This window comes from Momordica charantia (genome assembly GCF_013281855.1).
Source record: "Momordica charantia cultivar OHB3-1 chromosome 11 unlocalized genomic scaffold, Mcharantia_2.0 BLBB01000011.1, whole genome shotgun sequence".
Classification (NCBI taxonomy): Eukaryota; Viridiplantae; Streptophyta; class Magnoliopsida; order Cucurbitales; family Cucurbitaceae; genus Momordica; species Momordica charantia.
This window is the reverse complement of record NW_028275159.1, coordinates 1,446,233-1,465,840: the sequence shown is the minus strand read 5'-3', so window position 1 is coordinate 1,465,840 and position 19,608 is coordinate 1,446,233. Positions and strand designations below refer to the sequence as shown.

Below are 19,608 nucleotides of genomic sequence, written 5' to 3'. Positions count from 1 at the left end.
ACACAATTCTAAGAAATCCCTCATCTGTCTGCCATTTTCGCTTACGTTATGTGGGCAGGTTCTGTTGCACTTAGTAGATGGAGGTGGCCGATCACCGGCCAAGCGCCGGCGGCTTCCGGTGGGAGTCTGGTATTCCGGCTACGGCTTCCGACGAGGCCATTAATTTCTGAGTGTCTGGAATTTGGAATTGGTTTGTGGTGGAAGGGAGGGAGCCACTGCTCTTTGGACACAAAAAACAAATAGAAAGGAATCTTCTTTTTTGGATAATGCCAACTAGATTGCTCCCAGTCTGATAATCAACATCGTTTTCATTTGGCACTGCATTGAATGGACCACGAATGAATAATAATTGTCAATTCTTAATTCCTCCCTATTGGTTTGACATGGACATGAGAATTAAATCAAAATATTTCAATCATATTAAAAAAAATTCGATGAAATATGAAAAATATAGATTTTTTTCTCTTTCTTTTAATATAGAGACATTTACAAATACATTAATTTAATCTCTTATATTAATTGGTGAATTAAATAGGAAGAAAGGCTAAAGTCAACATACATACTAAAACTAGCTATCAATCTTTGATGATTTTTTTTCCAAACCAAAGCTTTGATTTAGTTGAAATAAGTTATATTTGATCGACCGAACAAATATGAATTCTACGTACTTGAACTCTTTCTTCAACAATTCACTATGTCTTTAGTCTTTAATTCATTACGTTACGTTGGTTAACATGAACTCGCCTCAAATTAAATACCACAATTTGTAATGAATTTGATATATTTTACAACAACGCTGCATTTTTTAGATCTAGTCTAGCAGTAAGACGTAACTCCTCCTTAATTGCAAGAATTTCAATTAGGGGGAATATAAGACTTGATAGTAGCAGGTCATGTGGCTGCGATGCTCGCCCCTTTTTCATCTTAGAAAATCATCATAATACCACTTATTTAATTATGTATACCATACGTGGCATCGGTGTTGATCTTGATGTATCTAGAAGGTGGAGACCACCATCTATCTTCTTTCGCTTTCACTGAATCTCTCATAAATTATATTTTTGTCTGTATACAAAAAAATATCATGATATTACATTAGCTTAGTAGAAAACTACTTTACTAATTCTTTACTATTTATCTAGTAATTAAAATTAGAAATTAAGTTAGTGCATTTATAAAGTGGTACCTGGAAAAAAAAAACGTAATGCATTTATAAAGGGGCCGGCCGGAATAGAAGTTAATATGAAATAACTGAGATGAGAGCTAAAATATTAGAAATAAGAAATTATGAAATACGTTATTTGCAATACAACTTTTAAATTGAACCTAGTGGTGTGTTCATATCAATTAAAAAAAGAGATTCTTTTTCCAACAATCTATTACCATTCATTTTATTTTCAAGCTTCACAATTTCATTTTCATATTAGTAGAACCCTCTGCCAGGTACCACATTGAAAAGTGGATGCATGCCAATTGGAATCTAGTTATTTTGGAAGTTTTTACAGTGTCTGGCGAGTAATATAATGTAATGTTAGAAACTAAAAAAATATTTTGATATATTTAATATATGATGATTTATAATATGCATTTTATTAACGACTATTAGAAGACAGCCACATACATGCCACAATCCAAGATTGCATTCAATAATTTTTCAATATTTTCAGTTTGGAAGATAAATGCAAAAATTGGGTCCATCACAACGCATGGTTAGAAATCAAACATTAAAATGTAGATTCAAATAAAAATCATATCCTATCATTAAAATCCATTTCCCTCCACATATTGTTTTGGAGAATAATCTTACATAATCTACATAAAATCTTAACATCGCAATTTCCCCTACCAAACCGTAAACTCAGTCGCACCAAAAAAAAAAAAAAAAAAACAATGGAACTTCCTCACGTCGTAGCTGCAAACTTAACCCTTGTCTTATTTTTCTACGCCCTCTTCACCATGTCCCGGAGATTTAGCGCTCGCCGGAAGAGACTCCCACCAGAAGCCGGCTGTGGTTGGCCGGTGATCGGCCACCTCCATCAACTAAGCGCAAAAGAGCCAACTCACATAACGTTGGCCAAAATGGCGGACGCCTACGGACCAATCTTTACGTTAAGATTGGGCATGAAAAAGGCGTTGATAGTGAGCGGTTGGGAAATAGCCAGAGAGTGCTTCACCACAAACGACAGAATCTTTGCTTCCCGCCCAAAACTCGTAGCCGGGAAACTGCTGGGCTACGACCATGCCATGCTGGGGACGAGCCCATATGGCCCATACTGGCGCCACGTCCGCAAAATAGCGACGCTCCAACTCCTCACCAACCACCGCCTCCACCAGCTCCAACACATCCAAATATTAGAGGTCCGGGATTCCATTAACAAACTACACGAGTTATGCGTCAACGACAAAAAGGACAGCAGAAGAGTGTTGGTGGAGATGAATGCATGGTTTAGAGACCTAACTCTGAACACGATTTTCAAGATGGTTATTGGAAAGCGATTCTCAACTGCTTTTGAGGGCAGCGGCGGGGCGCAGTATCGGGAGGCGGTGCGGAGTTTGATTGAACTTTTTGGGGTATTCGTTCCTTCGGATTCGTTTCCATTTCTGAGGTGGTTGGACTTGGGAGGGTATGAGAAGGCCATGAAGAAGGCGGGGAAGGTGCTGGACGAGGTGTTTGATAAATGGATCGAAGAGCACCGCAAAAAGAAGAATTCTGGTGAAATGGAAATGAAAGAGCAAGACTTCATGGATGTGATGCTTTCTACTGTTGAAGACGATGGACAGTTATTTGGCTATGATGTCGAAACAGTCACCAAAGCTACTTGTTTGGTAAGCATATAGTTGATTATATATGTGTATTAATTTATGAATTAAGTTGATTAATCAATATCAATACCCCTAGCTATAAATACTCATGGATTCAAGTTCTCGTGATTCCTCTTCAAGATACTATCTTGATCGGATCTCATTTTTTAGTTTGATATCATATAATATTCATGAAATTTCATCTCAAAATCAATTAACAACAAGATAAGTAACCCACTTATATTCTTTTCGACACGAGATTCTTAACTAACTTTGTTAAACTTAATTAATGATGTAGACTATGATATTGGGTGGAGCTGACACTACAACAATAACAATGACTTGGGCTCTCTCTTTACTGCTCAACAATCAAGAAGCACTCAGGAAGGTTCAACGAGAATTGGATGAACATGTTGGAAGGCAAAGGCGAGTGAAAGAGTCAGATGTAAAAAATTTGATATATCTCCAAGCCGTTGTAAAAGAAACATTGCGTTTGTACCCTGCAGTGCCGCTCTTAGTCCCTCATGAATCTATGGAAGATTGCACAGTGGCTGGCTACCACATCCCTGCAGGGACACGTCTATTGGTGAATCTTAGGAAGCTCCAAAAAGATCCACTTGTTTGGGAGGATCCTTGTGAGTTTCGACCAGAAAGATTTCTAACAAATCAAAAAGATGTTGATGTGCGAGGGCAAAATCTCCAACTAATACCATTTGGAAGCGGACGACGAGTGTGTGCTGGAATCTCATTTGCACTCCAAGTTATGCATCTTACACTTGCAAATCTACTCCATGAGTTTGAAATTAGTTTAGGAATGATTTCACTATTTGAAATCAAATTATTCGGCAATTGCGCAGAACTTATAAAATATACTAATTAGTAATATTTGGTTATTGTCGTTGTTTCTTACTTTTGACGGAGTATCTTGTAATTGCTGCGATATATAGAAATAGACCAGTTCATTAAGCTTAAAAGCTACAAATTAAGTATAATAATAATAATATAATAACTACTGCTGTGAAAAACTTAACGGTAATTGGCACAACTAATGTTGTTTAATTTTTCATCTAACTTATTACTTCTCATACTTGTAAATCTATCTAACCGATTTTAAATTTGTAGGCTGCCTAATCAGCCAACTAAAAAGAGCTTTACTAAGACATATTGCTCTGTAACAGTTAAGGTATATTGCTCATTTTTTCGAGATTTGAGATTCAATTAACCATCCAAACGTTAGCGGTATGATGAATAAATTTTGTGTTTTAGTAAAATATGAGGTGTACAGTTCCGTTGTTTTCTTCTTTTATTGAATTATTCTTAGAATTTCTTTCTTTAATTACATTTTCATACGTTCAAAGATTCATACCCTGTGAAAAAGATAATCTACTCATTATTATATTACTACTTGTGAGAATTTGTACACTTGCGAAATCGAACAAACATTGTACGATTTTTTTTAAAATATAAATTGACTATAATTTAATTCATTTTTCTAATGAACTTCTAAAGCTAGTTCTTGATTAAAATGCAGTTAACCATAAGACCATGCTTTAGTCAATAGGTAATTAAGTTCAAAAATTGGCTCAACTATAAGAATTGTTGGAAATCAAGCACTAAAAAAGTAAATTCCAAAAAAATCTTACATATTTTTAAATATATAGAAAACCATATTAATTTAACTAATTCAATATATAACGTTACATGCGTTTTGAATATCACATTTACATGAAAATATAATAAACAAATAACTTATTGAGACTATTCTTATTATAATAAAAATAAAAATAAAAGAATGATAATGATATGCTTGTAAATATAGGAGTAACCATTACAGATTATAGATTATATATAACATTTATAAATCGTTTGTTAGCGAATAACTTTCATCGGAACCTCAATCGGAATGGTAAAACTTACAAGCAATTGCAAGTAGATCGGAGCCTTCGTCCGGCCATGCAACGCTTACCCCTGCTCGCCAACCCATGGTTTGGAATCCCCCTGAAGATCACTTCTTGAAGCTCAATGTCGATGCGGCTTGTAGACCCAATTGCTCAGGTTTCGGTCTTATTATTCGAGATTCCAGCGGTTCGATCATGACCGCCAAATCCAAGTGGTTCCCATCAGCTATTCTCCGCTGCTTGTTGAAATCAAAGCCATCATCGAGGGTCTCAAATTGGCAATCTCTCTTCAATCTTCTCATTTGCCGGTTGAATCAGACTCCGTTCAGCTCCTTAATGGTGAAGTTTCTACTATGGGGTTAAACTGGCTGATGGAAGTAAAATCTCTTTCCCTCTCTCTTTCTCTTCAATTTCTTTCACTCATGTCGGTAGGGGATGTAATAATACAGCCCACTCTCTTGCCAAGTATGGTTTGCCTAGATCTTTTTTCTAGCTTCATTAGTATCCTACGTAGTTACTAAACCTTATTCAAGCTAATTAATGAATTTTTCTTCCTTAAAAAAAAATCTTTCACAGAGTCATTTCACTCTATTTTTTAAAAATATATGTATCAACGTCAACATCAATGGACTAATCTCTCTTGAGGACCAACTTGAACTATTGTTATCTCGAAGTCATGCATTGTGAGAGCGACAATTACATTTATAGATCCAACACCAACCATTATTAATCTATCTTGTAAGGTTATTATGGGGAAAAGAGTGCAGCTATTGACCACCACATTCATTTTTTAAGATATGCCCTAATAATTTTTAAAAGTTCTAATTAGACCCACTTTTATATGTACTAAAAAAAAAGGAAAAAACCCACTTTTATAGAGGATTCCTATAAAGATTTCGAGCCATAAGATTACTAACAAGTGGAAATAGATTTTGACACTAGTGGACTGAGTTTTTCAGTTGTTATCATTTGATGAACTGGCAGGCCGTTTAATGAACCAATTAAAATGAAATGGAAAATTAAGAAATGTTTAATATAAATTAACTACTACAATTTATTCATTTTTCTAATGAACTTCCAAAGGCTAGTTCTAGATGAAAAGCTTTTAGATGTATTCACATTATTACATGCAACTGTGTCTGATATGTCACCATCAGATTGAAATTTTGCAAAAAAAAAAAAAAAGGTTGGTTCATTCTGATTGATGGAATATATTTCATTTTATTTTATTAGTAAATTATTTATGGTTTAGTTCACTCGAGTGCATTTTATTCATGGTTAAGATGATTTTAATCATAGTTAAATACATTAACCATAACTCATATTTTTCTTAAATCAATTTTTTCATTTTATTTTAAAAAGAATAAATATTAAGTCCACTAAAATAAATGCATCAACAAATGTCGAATATATTTCGAACTTCCACATCATTGGACCAAAGTCTCATCGGAGTAACATGTTTAAACTATATTCTAAAGGTTAAAACATTTTTGAAACTTATCTTCAAACCCAACCACTAAAATATATTTTACCGAAAAATAAAAAAAAAAAAAAGAAAAAAAATGTCAAAACCTACTTGCCTGAAAGATCCATAAAATTAATTAGTCTTGTCCAATAAAAATCAAATACTATCACCCTAAAAAAAATAAAATACTATGGAAGAAGTGTCACATTTTTGGTTTATACTTTTTTAAGCTAACCATTTTTTGAATTTATGATATTTGGATTCTCCTTTTCTTCTTTTCCTTTTACCACCGTCTCATTTTTACCAACACATCAATCTAATTACCTACCTCAATTAAAAGCTATCGAATAAAAGTAAAATGAATTTTTTAATACATCATAAAATTGCAAATATACAGAAATTGACGTAACACTGAACCAACTTAAAATAAAATAAAATAAAAATATTTTTTTATTACTAAGAGGGAATATAATTTATTTTCTAAAAAATAATAATCATTTAAATAAATAGATTTCATTTCCGATAATCTATTATCGTGAACGTGGAAGTGGAAGCCAGCTAGCATCCGAATATCTATCTAATTAGCTTCTTTTTTTTTTTTTTTCATCAACGTCATATATGGACCTAGTACTCTCTTCAATCACACTCAAAAGATAAGTTTAAAAATAAAATAAATTGGGTCCACTCTAACAATGGTTGCAAATCAAACAGACAAAAATGTGAATTCCACTCTTACAGATTTCTAAATATAGAAAATGATTTACACTATATTTTTAAAATATCTTCTTTTTTATCTCTACATCTACAGACTTCTTTTTTTTGTCTTAATATTGTTCGTATTTAAATTTATTTTAGAAATAATGCTAATTATTACGAAAATAATTTTTAAATTTAAGATTAATTACAAAGTTTTCTTTTTTTTTTTTTGATAAATTTCGAATTAACATTATTTTTAAAATAAAATATGAAGAAGTCTGTACGTACTTCTAAAATATTTAAGTTTTGAAATTATTTTAAAAATATAGAAAAAGAGTTTGGGAAAGAGCACTGTTGTCCAATACGACGAGCTATGTCATAGGCTATAGCAGGGAACATTGGTCTCTTCTACTCTATGGCCTCGATTGGTCGTTGTCGTAATAAAAATAGAAAATCAAAATTTATTCATTTTATTTTTCTCAAAATTATGATACAAAATTTATTATTATTATTATTATTATTTTATAACTTGGAATTAATAACTTTGCTCTCATCGTAATAATTAAGGGCACTCTTACTCTAAGCAAAGCTCAAACATATCAAAAATTAAGATTTTTTTTTCTTTTTATATTAAGCTCATTCAAAAGCTCGAAGATAATATATTTATCCTAAGATCTCATGTCCTTACTGATGAGATTGAAGGCCTTTGCTGATGGGATTGTCCCCTTTAAAGTCTACTATTTTTCATCATAATATTTTTCTAAAGTAACTCTGATCTAAATTTTATAACTATCCAAAATAGATATATCTAATTTATTTTCATCAATTGGAATCTTCGAGAATGCCAATAAAATGTTAATAATTTAAAGATTTAACATGTATTTCCTTTGCAAAAAAAATAATAAATTTATTTATTAATTTAAAAACTTGTTGTGATTATTTTTATATTTTTAGAATCTCTACTGATATAGCGATATTTTATTTGTATTTGACATGAACAACCGCATTAATGTATATCAAGACATTGGCATTAATATATATCAAGACATTGGCTGAGAGAGACTCATCCGCATTTAAATATATACATATTTTGTCCAAGTAAAATACTATTTTTTATGGTTGGATTCCAATTATTGAACTAAAAATAAAATAAAACTCTGAATTCTATTTTTTCTAATTTTAGAAAGAATATAAGTAAATTTCAAATTTTGTAGAGTGATTAGTTGAGAGCATGTATTAAATACCCGTCAACATGTCAACACATTTTCATCCTATTAAAAATATCAACAAAATTTCATTAATATTAACTGATCATAGGGATGATCCATTGGTCCAAAGAAACTAGGTTAATTGAGAGACAATGTATTCAAACCTCATCATAATCATCTAAACACAAACATGATAGAGTTAGACAGTTACATGGTTAGTCAAGGTGTTGACATCTTTTTTAGATATTTCTATGAAAGTAAGATTTTGACATTTACATTGATACGAATATTTAAAAATTTGGTGGAGAGACTTGTTTTAGTACAATGTGGATTGGGATTCTCAAGTTGGACCTTACCCGCTATGCTCTGGATTTCTCCAAACCGAGACAGGTTTATCTTATATAAACCACGTTGGGCCTTTGGCAGTGGTCACTTCTTCTCCAAAAACGTAAAAACATATTGGAGCAACCAAGAAATGGAGGTACCCCATGTCTCCATTTTTACTGGAATCTTTGTCCTTCTTTTCTTTCTCTACGCTCTCTTCAATATGTCCCGAAAATCCGGTGCTGATCGGAGGAGACTCCCAGTCCCGCCTGAAGCCGGCGGCGCGTTGCCGGTGATCGGCCACCTCCATCTGCTAAGTGCAAAAGAGCCAACTCACATAACGTTGGCCAAAATGGCCGACGCCTACGGACCAATGTTTACGTTAAGGTTCGGCATGAAAAAGGCACTGGTGGTGAGCAGTTGGGAAATAGCGAGAGAATTCTTCACTACAAACGACAGACTCTTCGCGTCTCGCCCAAAGCTTGTAGCCTCGAAGCTACTGGGCTACGATTATGCGATGTTTGGGCTGAGCCCATACGGCCCACACTGGCGGCAGGCGCGTAGAGTAGCCACGCTGGAACTCCTGACGAACCACCGCCTGGAGAAGCTCCAACATGTGAGAATATTGGAGGTAAAAAATTGGATTAAGGAACTGTATAAATTATGTGTGAAAAGTGAGGAGAAAGCGGTGGTGGAGATGAAGAAGTGGTTCGGAGATTTAACACTGGACACGATATTCAGGATTGTGGTTGGGAAGCGATTCTCCGCTGCGTTCAATGGGAGTGGAAGTGAAGAGTGCAAGAAGGCGTTGAGGGATTTCTTTGAATTGTTTGGAATATTCATTCCGTCGGATTCGTTTCCTTTTTTGAGTTGGTTGGACTTGGGAGGGCATGAGAAGGCCATGAAACACACGGCCAAACTGCTCGACCACGCGTTTGATAAATTCCTCAAAGACCATAACCAAACTACAAATTTCGCTGCATCGGAGGAGGCTGACCAAGACTTCATGGAAGTCATGATTTCTGCGGTAAAAAATGAAGGAGAATCTTTCAGCTACGACGCCAATACAGTCATCAAGGCTACATGCTTGGTAAGCCTAGGTCACAGTCTCATGATCGAGAGATATACCACAATTGAAAAATTGACAATCCATCATTTAAAAAAATAATAAAAATCTTTATTTTCGCATTTGTCAAAATTTATAATGAGATGAGGACAAGATTGTACTTTCTCATCCCAATTGAGCCAATCAAACTGAGTGCATGCTTAGTTTGGCAATGAAAAGTATATATAAATAGAGTAAGTATAATTTTTTTAAATTTAAATATGAATCAAGAACATATAAATTACTGGTTTAAACCGTTTAAACTTGTGCAGAATATGATATTGGGTGGATTTGACACTACAACAGTAACAATGACATGGGTTATTTCTCTACTTCTAAACAATCAAGAAACACTCCAGAAGGCTCAACTTGAGTTAGATGAACAGGTTGGGAGAGGAAGAGAGGTAAAGGAGTCAGATGTGAAAAATCTATTATATCTCCAAGCTATTGTCAAGGAAACTCTACGTTTGTATCCTGCTGCACCACTCTTAGTTCCACATGAATCCATTGAAGATTGCACGGCTGCTGGTTACCACATTCCCATTGGGACACGTCTCATTGTTAATGTTCAAAAGCTCCAAAGAGACCCACTTGTTTGGGAGGATTCTTGTGAATTTCGTCCGGAACGATTTTTGACAAGTCAAAAGAATTTTGATGTTAGAGGACAAAGTCCCCAATTGATACCATTTAGAAATGGTCGAAGGATGTGCCCTGGAATCTCATTCGCCCTCCAAGTTATACACCTTACGCTTGCAAATCTGCTTCATGGATTTAAAATTGATAGGCCATCAGAAGAGCCACTTGATATGGAAGAAAGTGTTGGATTGACTAGCGTTAGAAAAGCTCCACTCGAGGTTGTTTTAACTCCATGTTTGCCCGCTCAAGTTTATGGAAAAGTTTGCAATAAAATTATGAACAAGAAATGAAGCTATTGCGAAGTAAAATGGTGTAATGTTAGAAAAAATATTTCATTAAGGTTGGTGTGAATTGTATCTTGTAAAACAAGTGTATTTCTTTCCTTTCTTTCTTTTTTTATTTTTGTTTACTTTTTTAGGTGGGGATTCGAACTCACGACCGTTTTTATCGATAATTGGTGTCTTAACCAGTTAATATAGATTCGAATTAGCTACAAAAATGTGCAATAAGCTATAGCATATAAAATTATTATTATTATTTTGTGTTTATTTTTTTCTAATTTATGATACTTTTATACATACTTGTTAATTGAAATATTTTTCACAAATTTTTTGAGCTATCAAGATCGATATTTAAAACTTTACATCTTGATATTTAAAACTTTAAATGTAAGGTGAAGTGATATTTAAAATATCTAATTTTTCTCCTATAAAAACAAGGACAAATTAGAATTCGGTACATTTTAATTTAAAGTATTGACAACTCCCACGACCCAGAAGAAGGAAAAAAAAAAGAAAAAGAAAAAAGGAATTTTTCAAATCAATCCTAACTTAAATTTAAAAGAAAATAAAAGTAAAAACTAAATTCCAGATTTGAAAGCCTTCCAAATCTGAAGTTCCGAGCAAGAGTAAATGTATAAAAGTACCACAAATTAGGAAAGAAATAACCACAATAATAATAACAATTATATGCACAAAATGCATAGCTTATTAAGCTTATCTTTTCAAGCATACAATTCATATCAACCTTAAATGAACTAGTTTTTCTAATATCACAACATAAATGAAACTAGTTTCTTTAATATCACAATATAAATGAATAGTTTTTTTAATATCATAACATTTTACCTTTGCAATAGCTTCATTTCTTGTTCATAATTTGATTGCAAAATTATTCATACACTTGAGCAGGTAAACGTGGAGTTAAAACAATCTCGAGTGGAGTTTTTCTAACGCTGGTTAACCCAACACTCTCTTCCATATCAAGTAGTTCTTCCGATGGCCTACCAATTTCAAATCCATGAAGCAAATTCGCAAGAGTAAGATGTATAACTTGGAGGGCGAATGAGATTCCCGGACACATCCTTCGACCATTTCCAAATGGTATAAATTGGGGACTCTGTCCTCTAACATCAAAATTATTTTGGCTCGTTAGAAATCGTTCCGGACGAAATTCACAAGGATCCTCCCAAACAAACGGGTCTCTTTGAAGCTTTTTAACATTAACAATGAGGCGTGTCCCATTAGGAATGTAATAGCCAACAGCCGTACAATCTTCTATAGATTCATGAGGGGCTAAGAGTGGCGCAGGAGGGTACAAGCGTAGAGTTTCCTTGACAATAGCACGAAGATATAATAGATTTTTCACATCTGACTCGTTTACTTGTCTTTCTCTCCCAACTTGTTCATCTAATTCAAGTTGGGCCTTCTTGAGTGCTTCTTGATTGTTGAGGAGTAAAGAAATAGCCCACGTCATTGTCACCGTCGTCGTGTCAAATCCACCCAATATCATATTCTACATAAGTTTGAACCAGTCATTTATATGTTATTATTCATTATTTTACTATATGAATCATGATCATATATAAGCTAAGGCTGCAGAAATATGTTTAATTACCAAGCATGTAGCTTTGATGACTGTCTCGGCATCGTAGCTGAAAGATTCTGCTTCATTTTTTACCACAGAAATCATGACGTCCATGAAGTCCTGCTCCTCCATCTCCGATTCACCAAAATTTGACGCCTGCTGCTGCTGATGCTCTTTCAGGAACTTATCAAACGTGTCGTCCAGCAATTCGGCCGTCTCCTTCATGGCCTTCTCATGCCCTCCCAAATCAAACCAGCTCAGAAACTGAAACGCATCCGAAGGAATGAATATTCCAAACAATCCAAAGAAATCCCTCAACGCCTTCTTGCACTCTTCACTTCCATTATTGTCATCGAAGGCAGTGGAGAATCGCTTTCCAACCACCATCCTGAATATGGTGTTCAGTGTTACGTCCCCGAACCACGTCTTCATCTCCACCACCGCTTTCTCTTCATTTTCGACACATAATTTATACAGTTCCTTGATCCAATTTTGTACCTCCAATATTCTCACATGTTGGAGCCTCTCCAGGCGGTGGTTCGTCAGGAGTTCCAGCGTGGCTACTCTACGCGCCTGCCGCCAGTGTGGGCCGTACGGGCTCAGCCCAAACATGGCATAATCGTAGCCCAGTAGCTTCGAGGCTACAAGCTTTGGGCGAGACGCAAAGACTCTGTCGTTCGTAGTGAAGAATTCTCTCGCTATTTCCCAACTGCTCACCACCAGTGCCTTTTTCATGCCGAACCTTAACGTAAACATTGGTCCGTAGGCGTCGGCCATTTTGGCCAACGTTATGTGAGTTGGCTCTTTTGCACTTAGCTGGTGGAGGTGGCCGATCACCGGCCACGCGCCGCCGGCTTCAGGCGGGGCTGGGAGTCTCCTCCGATCAGCACTGGATTTTCGGGACATAGTGAAGAGAGCATAGAGGAAGAGAAGAAGGGCAAAGACACCGGAAAAAATTGGAAGAACGTGGCCGGTTACTTCCATTTCAGGTGCTCTATTGTTTTTACGTTTTGGAGAAGTCACCAAAGGTTTATATAATAAGAATATCAATAATTAGCTAACTCACTGGTTTTTAAAAATCTTCCTTGATAGCTATTTATTTTAAAAAAAATTAAAAAAAAAATCGTTTGGTTCTTCCTTTTGAAATGAAAACAGGTATATTAGTCATTAATTATACTCGAATTGACCATAAAAATTCTTATTTTACTTTTCTAGGTGGCATATTTTTGTTAGTTAAAATAATTTTCATAGATTCGCGTATCAATTATAGAACACCTATTGACCAAGGAGTACTATTTGATAATATTTTTCCAACCATGACTTTTAGGGCACAAAAAACAAAAATTTAAATGGCGATTTTGATCGATAATTTTATATTGAAAAATCTTTAGTGCAATAATTTTATCCCTCGTGATAAATGCGGATCAGTCTTGGCCAATACCTTCATATAATGTGATGTCTATATCAATACTAATAAAATATTGGTATATCAATGGATATTCTTAAATTATATAGAGAAGTAATTAGGTTTAATTTTTTTATATTATCCTTTTCTTCTCTGCGTGTCTTTTTTTTTTAACCAATCACTCACGAAAACTCTCTCTCTCTCTCTCTCTCTCTCTCTCTCTCTCTCTCTCTCTCTCTATATATATATATATATATATATATATATATATATATATTATTATTAGTATTTTTCGTGGGGACATAGAGAAGTTCAACTGCTCAATCAAAATCTCCAACACATCACAAAAATGTCCTAGTATTCATCTTTCTTTTTTCTTTCTTTCTTTCTTTCTTTCTTTCTTTCTTTTTTTTTTAATACAAGAGTAGTATTTATCTAGTTATTAAAAAATGGGACTATCTTTATTTTTATATTTAGATTTGATACGAAGGTGGTATGATTTAGGACATAATTTGATAATTTAAGATTTAGATACGATATGATTTAGGTTTTCTATTAAAAATTAGAATTACATTTAATTTTATATATTTTTTTGATTTAGATGTTTTATTCAAAGAATTATCCTATTATAAATAGGATGGTGTGTTTCTATTTCGGATGAAATATAAATCATATCATATTTAAATCCTAAATCATATCACATTCGTAAGTAAACTCTTAAATTTGTATTATAATGTCTTGTATTTCGATCCATGACATTTCAAACAGAGACATTGATGTTTCTAGCCTTATCAACATTAGTCAAAAGTGAGGAATATGCCGTAAACTCTTAAATTTGTATTCTAATGTCCTATATTTCGATCCATGTCACTCCAAACGGAGACATTGACGTTTCTAACCTTATCAACATTAGTCAAAAGTTAGGAATATGTGCGAGGATGGTGCAGTTGGGTCTCGTCTGTTAGCATCATTATGTGAAGTGTGAACCCATGTTCAAAATCATCTTAACCAGGGATAAATGAAATGTACAAGAGTGCACTAAACCATTAATTTGCTAAAAAAAAATTAATGAAATATATTCTATTAATAAGAATGAAAACTTTTTGTTTTACAAAATTTCAATCTGATGGTGACATATCAGAAACATACAGTAACACACGACGTGAATAAGTCCAATCTTTTTATCTAGAACTTATAAAAATTATTAATACTTTGTTTTCATTTGTTTATTGCTAAATAAATTTGATGTATAAAAATATATATTTAACCGATGAATTTTTATTTTAAAATTTTATTACTTCTAAGTGAAGAAATTCTCACTAGATACTTCTATTTACACTTTTCGATTTCTAACATTAAAAGATATTTATTTGTCCCCAAAATACTCTCAATTAATTTTATCCTATTACCATTTATTATAATTTTTTTTCAATTATGCTTGCCTACTAAATTAATAGTTATTCAAGGCAATTTAAATTTATTAATAATTAATTATATTTTAATAATAGATTTAAGGAATAAATAAAGTTTTTAATTTAATTGTACTTATGTGTTGCGAATAGGGATATCAAAATTATGGATGAAATTTCTCCTATTTTTGTTTCCATTTTTTTTTTTATAGTTTCTCATATACCTATGTGCAGTGATCACCGAAAATGCAGTGAGATGTTGGAAAATCAGTGAGCCGTCGGAAAGAATTGTTAGACGCTGAAATAATATTTCGTCAGATATTTTATTTTAATAATATTTTTTTGTTAAATTATTTGAAAAATATATACCTACAAAATAATTTCAAAAAATAATGTTTTGAAAATAATTAGTCATCGGAGACGACCTACGAATAGGCAGCAACAGGTCATCTTTTCAAGAGACAACATGCAGATGTAACGTTCGATTGATGTCATATTTGATTTTTTGAAAAAAATTTAAAATATGATCGTATCTGTCAAGAGACGACAAACTAGGCGGACTTTACATAGTCTTCTCTTAAAGGACAACAGCGTTGTTTTAACGAAAATAAATAAATAAATAAATGCTTACATTATATTATAAAAAGTAGCATAAACTTTCATGTTACTGTTCATTGGTGAAGTGGGCGAACCACAAACCTTCGACATTCATGGCATGAGTCCCATCATTGGCAGAATTTTATTTTACATTCTACTTTCTTTTTTTTTTAAATTTTAGAAATAATCAACTTTCTATCTTTTTTTTTTCTCAAAATATAGTCAACTTCCTGCTCTTTATTATTACTAGTAAGAAATACGTGCGGTACACGTAAAATTTCATAGTTTTTATTTCAATGTTTAAAAATATAAAATTTAATTAAATAGTTAAAATTTATAATATAATTTGGTTTTTTATCTCTAAGTATTTACCTCACCAAGTTTTTTCGTATTTTCAATGTTTATCTCATAAAACAACGTCTCAATAATTCTCATCACCCACTGATGTGGTTAGTATGACTAAAAAAAGTATTATTCTTCAATTACTTAAATTTTTTTCTAAAAAGAACACATATTCAGGGATTTTTCATCTTTTTTTCCTAAACATAACAATAAATAATACAACTTTGTTTCAATTTCTTATTTGAGTCATTGAAAAATAAAATGACAAAAAAAAGTGAGAGATAGAGATGCATTCAGGGCAGTCATTCTTTGCCATGTTTGAGTTTCGGTCCAATTCCTTGTCCGAGCTCGTCGGGAATGCCAACCGCAGCCATGTTCAGATGAATTACTCAAGCTATTTTCATGACGGGATGATCACCTTACCAAGGAGGAGGTCATTGAGAGAGTCCTCGCGGTTACCAAGTGTCATCCAAAAGTGGATATGTCCAAGGTAATTCGATCTTATCACTAATTTTCATTTTTTTTTTCTAGTTGATTGAGTCGTTTGGAAAAAAAAACTAAAAAAATTGAATATTCGATCAAACAATCTAACTAAATATAAGAAAATACAAGACATTGACTAAAAGAGAAAATTTACATACCGAAAGAGAAAAGAAATTCAAGTTTTGATGAAGAAAATGTTGAGAGAAAGAGTAAGATAAAGCTCTTTATATATTTGTAGAAAATAAGAAGTTACGAAACTTTTGAAATTCCTTATTAATTATAATTCAAAATAAATTATAACTTTTTAACATAGAAATAAAGAGACAAAATCCTTTATATTCTAACTCTTTGTATTATAACCTTTAAGAGGGATAGTTTATTAGAAAGAGAAAATTAATTTGAGAAATGTAAAATTTGTAACAATGGAGATTAAATATTTTAAAAGAAATGAAAAAGGAGAAAGTGGCGTGGGAGCGAGAGAAATAGGGAGTGAGAGAGAAAATTTTATAGTTGAAAGACAAAATTACCTTCAAAATATCTATGAGAATGTTGAAATTGGAAGGGCAAAATAAAGAGAGAAAGTTTCTCCTTATAACCCCTTTTATATATATATAGATATAGATTATTTTTTTAATTTTAGAAATAATCAACTTTCTTTCTTTTTTTCATTTCTGCGAAATACAGTCAACTTCCTACTCCTTATTCTTATTATTATTATTATTATTATTATTATTATTATTATTATTATTTTCATTCATTTAAAAATATAAATTATTATATATAATTGAAAATTATAATAATTATATATATACTTATCATTATTATTAGTAGTATTAATTATTATTATTATTATTATTATCAACTATAATTTTTTATTCATTTAAAAATATAATTTTATTATGTATATATAATTAATATTATTATTTTATTTGTAAACAAAGAATGATAATAATAGTAATAAAATAATCTTATTTTAAACTTTCTACTAATAATAATAATAATAATTTATTAAAATGATAATAATGATAAACTAAAGAGTACAAATGATTATTAATAAGAATTTATTAAAATGAAAATATTAGTAGTAATAATTGATAATAATAAACTAATAACAAATAATTATTTTAATCATGCTTATTATCGAGGAAAATAATAATAATAATAATAATAAACTAAAAAATAATAATTATTTCAATCATTTAAAGATAATAATAATATCAAAATTAAAAAATTGCAAAGGCTTAGATTCGAACTTAAGCCCGTATGGATTAATCCAGGCACCTCTACGCTAAGTCGATACATAATTTTGATATAAGTATACTATTTATATTATATAATACAATAAAAATTATTATTACTATGTAGAGTACATCTAGTTAGTCGTCTCATTTTTACTTTTTTTCAAAATATGAGACGTCGCGCCAATCGAGCACAAGAGACAATCTACTGCTATCTATTCATAGGTAGTCAACTATTTTCCAAACATTATTACTGGAAATAGTTTGGTAGGTGATATATATTTTTAGAATAAATTTAATAAAAAGTATTATTAAAAAAATATCCAATTAAAAAAAAAGTTAACAGCCGCTGGTAGAATAAAGAAAGAGCCGAGCGTGTGCAGAGAGAGAGAGAGAGATCCGTTCCCCAAAAATGGGAGGATAAAAAAATCAGAATTTTTGTATATGAAGTCCCAACGAATCAGTATAATTAAATCCAAAACTTTCTTTATTTGTTTAATCAATTATTTGAGTTAATGTTTTTCTTTTCGAGATATCTTTTTATTTGTTTATTAAAAATATCTGATTATACGTAATCATGTAATTTTTAGTTGAACTTCAACGAGTAACATATTAGGTAAAAGTTTTTTTTTCCTAAAATATAAAAATAAATATATATATATATATAAAGTAAAATTGAAAATATATGTTATTGGACACTTTTAAAATTGAGATCTACAACTTTTGTATTATTTTATTTATTATTTTTTATAGTATTTTTGAGAATAGGACTATTTATGTACTTATCTTTTAAAATATAGTAAATATAATTTTTTTCTTTCATTGTAAAAATAAATAAATAAATCTTTTAAAAAATAAATATCAATATAAATTTGAATTAGATTCGATTGTATATCGTGGAGACTTGTAATCAAAGATTTTAAACAGCTGTATCGAACTATCGGTTCCTAATCCTAATTAGTTTTTTATACAACTATTTCGCATGTCCGGACGGAACAAAACAAAATTTTAAAGTTTGTGCCCTTTGACACGATTTCCCTTTAGGGTTAAATATTAAAAAGTTTCAAATAAATTTTATTTTTTTATTTTTTAGATTGTACCTACTCTATCTCTATATTTTGAGAGTATTTATGGATGATTTAAATTCTTAATTTTGTGTTTAATACATTTTAATCAACTATCATCTATTTAAATTTTTTAATCTTTTATGGTATTTTTATTATATTATTTAAAGATGATGCGATGAGCATTGTCTTTTAATTGTTAAACTAATATAATTAATACAAAGTACCTATTACCTATTGTACACAATTAAAAATTGAATGAACTATTAGACACTCTTTAAATTTAGAGACTAAGATAAATACGATTTTGAAAATTCGAAGATCTATTTAAAACTTTTTAGAGTAGAAGGGATTTAAATAAATAAGTAGGAATTCAACTTATAATCTATGGTGCGTTTGGTTGATAATTAAAAAACATAAACTTGAAAACACTGAAAAAATCAGGGTTGCATTTCATGTTTTAAAAAACACGTGTTTGATAGTAGATTTGAAAATTGAATTTGAATTTAACAATTGTGTAAGTATGTGTTTAATAAATAGTATATTTGTAAAATGGTGGTATTTACCAACTATATTTAGTTCAATATAAAATATTATTAATTAATTAATTAACATATATGTTACAAACTTTGTATAATTATTATTTTACAATATTATATAATTTATAATATATTATCTTTTACCTATTTAATTTTAACAAAAATAAAATGTATTTATGACATGAAAATCAAAACGTTAAAAGTGTTGTTTTCACAATTTCAACTATTTGATCACAAAATTCAAAAACTGTTTTCAAAACAAATCTATCAAATAGGTATTTCACCAAACCCACTCGATTAAAGTGAATCCAATAACAATAAATAGAATCAGAATACTCTATCAATTTCTTAATTTTTTTTCTTTGTTTACCGATTTTCTTAAAATAATTTAGGTTAAAGATAAATGTTGGAATATTTTTCAATTTCCTAGTGTTTTAAAAAAACAATTTAAGTCTTTATACAAATAACATTTTTCTATCGTACCATTCTCATCGATAAACATTAAAATTAATTTGATAAATTTACATGGTT

General features: G+C 31.3%; 3 protein-coding genes across 3 annotated transcripts; 2 read left to right on the top strand and 1 right to left on the bottom strand.

The window, feature by feature from the left end:
- Positions 1–1,786: 1,786 nt before the first annotated feature.
- On the top strand, positions 1,787–3,711 carry LOC111008741 (cytochrome P450 CYP82D47). Its single transcript, XM_022281538.2, has 2 exons — positions 1,787–2,826; positions 3,101–3,711. Exons 1-2 carry the CDS (start codon positions 1,891–1,893, stop codon positions 3,680–3,682), a joined length of 1,518 nt encoding a protein of 505 aa, XP_022137230.2. The 5' UTR covers positions 1,787–1,890; the 3' UTR covers positions 3,683–3,711.
- Positions 3,712–8,396: 4,685 nt separating this feature from the next.
- LOC111009700 (cytochrome P450 CYP82D47-like) lies at positions 8,397–10,682 on the top strand. The gene is made up of 2 exons (XM_022282888.2): positions 8,397–9,483; positions 9,771–10,682. Exons 1-2 carry the CDS (start codon positions 8,431–8,433, stop codon positions 10,422–10,424), a joined length of 1,707 nt encoding a protein of 568 aa, XP_022138580.1. The 5' UTR covers positions 8,397–8,430; the 3' UTR covers positions 10,425–10,682.
- Positions 10,683–10,971: 289 nt separating this feature from the next.
- LOC111009608 (cytochrome P450 CYP82D47) lies at positions 10,972–13,035 on the bottom strand. Its single transcript, XM_022282746.2, has 2 exons — positions 12,031–13,035; positions 10,972–11,928 (listed from the first exon to the last, which is right to left on the bottom strand). Exons 1-2 carry the CDS (start codon positions 12,982–12,984, stop codon positions 11,305–11,307), a joined length of 1,578 nt encoding a protein of 525 aa, XP_022138438.1. The 5' UTR covers positions 12,985–13,035; the 3' UTR covers positions 10,972–11,304.
- Positions 13,036–19,608: the final 6,573 nt, after the last annotated feature.

Bases quoted from the DNA above. Each gene is read 5' to 3' on its own strand.
- LOC111008741 (XM_022281538.2), top strand. From the start codon at position 1,891: ATGGAACTTCCTCACGTCGTAGCTGCAAACTTAACCCTTGTCTTATTT. The intron at 2,827-3,100 runs GTAAGCATATAG...TTAATGATGTAG, and splicing joins TCACCAAAGCTACTTGTTTG to ACTATGATATTGGGTGGAGC.
- LOC111009700 (XM_022282888.2), top strand. From the start codon at position 8,431: ATGCTCTGGATTTCTCCAAACCGAGACAGGTTTATCTTATATAAACCA. The intron at 9,484-9,770 runs GTAAGCCTAGGT...AAACTTGTGCAG, and splicing joins TCATCAAGGCTACATGCTTG to AATATGATATTGGGTGGATT.
- LOC111009608 (XM_022282746.2), bottom strand. From the start codon at position 12,984: ATGGAAGTAACCGGCCACGTTCTTCCAATTTTTTCCGGTGTCTTTGCC. The intron at 11,929-12,030 runs GTAATTAAACAT...AAACTTATGTAG, and splicing joins TCATCAAAGCTACATGCTTG to AATATGATATTGGGTGGATT.